Source organism: Oryzias melastigma, linkage group LG2, assembly GCF_002922805.2.
Source record: "Oryzias melastigma strain HK-1 linkage group LG2, ASM292280v2, whole genome shotgun sequence".
Lineage (NCBI taxonomy): Eukaryota > Metazoa > Chordata > Actinopteri > Beloniformes > Adrianichthyidae > Oryzias > Oryzias melastigma.
In genome coordinates this window covers 13,944,050-13,947,149 of record NC_050513.1, presented here as the reverse complement: position 1 = coordinate 13,947,149, position 3,100 = coordinate 13,944,050, and the positions used below count along the sequence as shown (strand labels likewise).

Here is a 3,100-nt window from a genome sequence, read left to right as displayed (position 1 = left end):
GACAAGTCCACTAAGAACATTTTTTCACTCCATTTTTGGTCTTCACCAGATAGTTTAAGTTGTCTAGAACACACAATGAATTTTAAAAAAGGATTGCTACATTTATATATCTGAGGTCATCAATTCATATTAAAATTAAACACGTATTTTAGTTTCTAATAGTTCTGGAATGTATGTGTTACTGTCATAATTATGTAATCATTTTGACATGTGCTTCTCTGACAATGTGGTCATTTTTCATATTTCACAGAACAGCTGCAGTTTCAAAATAAGCTTTTTTCTTACTGGAATACTTGTTCTTAAAATGAACTTGTTTAATTTCAGGTAAAAACTATCATGTTGGGACTTTGAGCAGTTTGAAGATGTTTTACTTTTAAAGCTTCTCTAAGTCCACAATGAGCTGAAACTTCAGCTGCCTTCCCTGATCCTGAACACACTTTTCTGTCTGCTTTCAGGTTAGAATATTGTAGTTTGTCAGTGATCAGCTGTGAAGCTTTGGGATCAGCTCTGAAGTCCAACCCATCCAGTCTGACAGAACTGGACTTGAGCTTTAACAAGCTGCAGGATTCAGGAGTTCTTCATCTGTGTGGGTTTCTGGAGAGTCCAGACTGCAGACTGCAGACTCTAAGGTCAGTAATTAAGCTGAACACCATGAAGGATGAAAATAAACATATCAGGTGTAAAATGTTTAGATTTACTGAACGTGTCATTTTACTGCTACAAAGCTGGATCACAGCTTGGACTCAGTGCAGTTGTCTGAATTTCTCCTCCACCTCATGACGTTTTCAAACAAGGTCAAAGAAGTCACTCCTCGGATCAGGAGCAAGGTTGGATACTGGATATTCTACAGATTTTTGTTTTTTTTCGTCAATAGCTTTGAGGCCGTTTGTTCTATTAAACTCAAACCCCTTTAGAATGGTACTCCCTTTGTGGACTATTGGGCTCAGCACTTTAGGTGGGATTTTAATGCATTTCACGATTTAAAAAAATGTTGGTGTGAAATGTTGTGCTTTTCTTTAATAGCCTTTAGGCAGTTTTACCTACTGACTTCAAACCACTTTTGAATAATACTCCCAGATGAGGACTGTTGGGTTCAACACTTTATATTAGATTTTCATAAATTTACTTTAAAAAAAATGCTACAGTGTAAAATATTATGTTTTTCTTCAATAACTTTGAGGCATACAGCCTCACTCTGTGAGAAGTATTGTTTTGTACCACCTTGCCTACTTTTACCATTTGTTTCATTCTGTACCTTGTTTCTGACACTGCTTCATCTGATTGCTTGCTGCCGACCCTGGCCTTCGCCTGAACCCTGACTAATCTTCTCTCTTCTGGATGACCCCATGCATGTGTTTGACCTCTGCCTGTTTGATCCTGATCTAGTTTTGTGGACTTTTAACTGTGGTTAGTTCCTGTCCGAGCTAATAAACCTGCTGCACCTAGAACCATCTGTTTGCTTGTTTGTGACAGCTACAGTAACACTAGAAACTCTTAATGTAAAATTACTGACATCACACAGGGGATCCTGACTGTTAAAAACAAATTTTAAAGACCTACAGAAAACTTTCATATTCAGCTGGAAAATTTTATTTAATCATTTAATTTTTTAGCAAAGTTGTATACCGGTATGTTTATTTTTGTGCTTATTATCCTGTGATTTTGATTTCAGGTATTTGTCTCATATTTTCCTCTTTGGTTCTACTTTTTTTCATGGTACGTGGACTTAAACTAAAAGAATCCAACATTAAAAATTGGAAGGTAAAAATGTTTTAATTTTGACATTTGCAGATAACTCCTACTGAAGAGTATAATCCAATAAAAAATAAAGTTTAGCATACTACAGTGACCAGTCTCTTCTGCTTATTAAAACAGTTTTAACATGGAAGTTAAAGAAAAGGAAATGAGTCAAAATCAGATATGTGCAGTATTCATTTATTTTTGAAACAGATTATATTAATCAAAACATTACAAGCATTGATCATTGACAATTCAGAACATTCTTTCCTTCGTTTAAAGTAGGGACCTCTTTAAACAATCTTTTGTCTTCCACAGAGCAAAGAAGTTATGGAATTGTTTCTCGATAATGTTAATTAAAAAAAAAAACAAATAAAAAAACACAAAATTTTACTCTACAAATTTATTTTAAAAAGTAAGATGCATTAAAATCCAGTCTTAAGTGCTGAGCTCAATGGTCATTAATAGGAAGTATTATTCTAAAGTAGTTTAAGGTCAGTAGTTGAAATAGCCTCAAAGCTTTTGAAGAAAAACACACAATTTTACAGTATGCAATTTTTAAAAGAAAAAAAGCATTCAAATCAGATCTAAAGTGCTGAGCCTAAAAGTCCTCAATGGAGAGTACCATTCTAAAGTGGTTTAAGATCAGTAGGTCAAACTGCCTTAAATTGATTGAAGAAAAGCAAATTTTACAGTATAAAATTTTTAAAAAAGTAAAATAAATTAAAATCCAATGCGGAACCCAATAGTCTTCAATGGGGAGTATCGTTTTACAGTGGTTTGAGTTTAGTAGATCAAACGGCCTCAAAGCTATTGAAGAAAACCCCCTGAGTATCTGTCGAATATCCAATATCCAAATAACTTCACCTCAGCTCCTGATCCAGCTGGACCTCCAGTTTCACTGAGCTGTGATGGAAATGTCCTGAAAGTGTCAGACAGGAACTTTGTTGTCAGTTTGATGTCAGATTACTGAAGCTTCATGTTGGAGTCAATAGAAGTCAGGAAGTTGTTTCTTGCAGTAGACGTAGATTCAGAAAAGCCCACTTCCCAATCAGTACTGACAGCAAAACCATCACAACTCTGCATTCTGACTGTTATAAATATTTAGTAAACACAGAGATGCTTAGCTGCCCATTGAAAACCTAAACACACCTGATCCACTCCACCTGCCATCCCTGTCTGCTTGCAGGTTGAAGAACTGCAGCTTGTCAGAAATTAGCTGTGAAGCTCTGGTTTCAGCTCTGAAGTTCAACCCGTCCAATCTGACAGAACTGGACCTGAGCGGAAATAACAACCTGCAGGATTCAGGGCTTCTACATCTGTGTGGTTTTCTGAAGAGTCCAGACTGCAAACTGCAGACTTT

At 35.9% G+C, this 3,100-nt stretch overlaps 1 protein-coding gene across 1 annotated transcript in view; it reads left to right on the top strand.

Annotated features, from left to right (window-relative positions):
• The window catches only part of LOC112145040 (NACHT, LRR and PYD domains-containing protein 12), a gene marked incomplete at both ends in the record, with an annotated part of 8,400 nt that extends 5,305 nt beyond the window's left edge, over positions 1–3,095 (top strand). Inside the window, 2 exons of the mRNA XM_036216444.1 lie at positions 456–629; positions 2,927–3,095. Coding sequence (XP_036072337.1) covers positions 456–629; positions 2,927–3,095 — 343 coding nt within the window. The remainder of the gene's footprint in view (positions 1–455; positions 630–2,926) is intronic.
• Between the last annotated feature and the right edge of the window lie 5 nt (positions 3,096–3,100).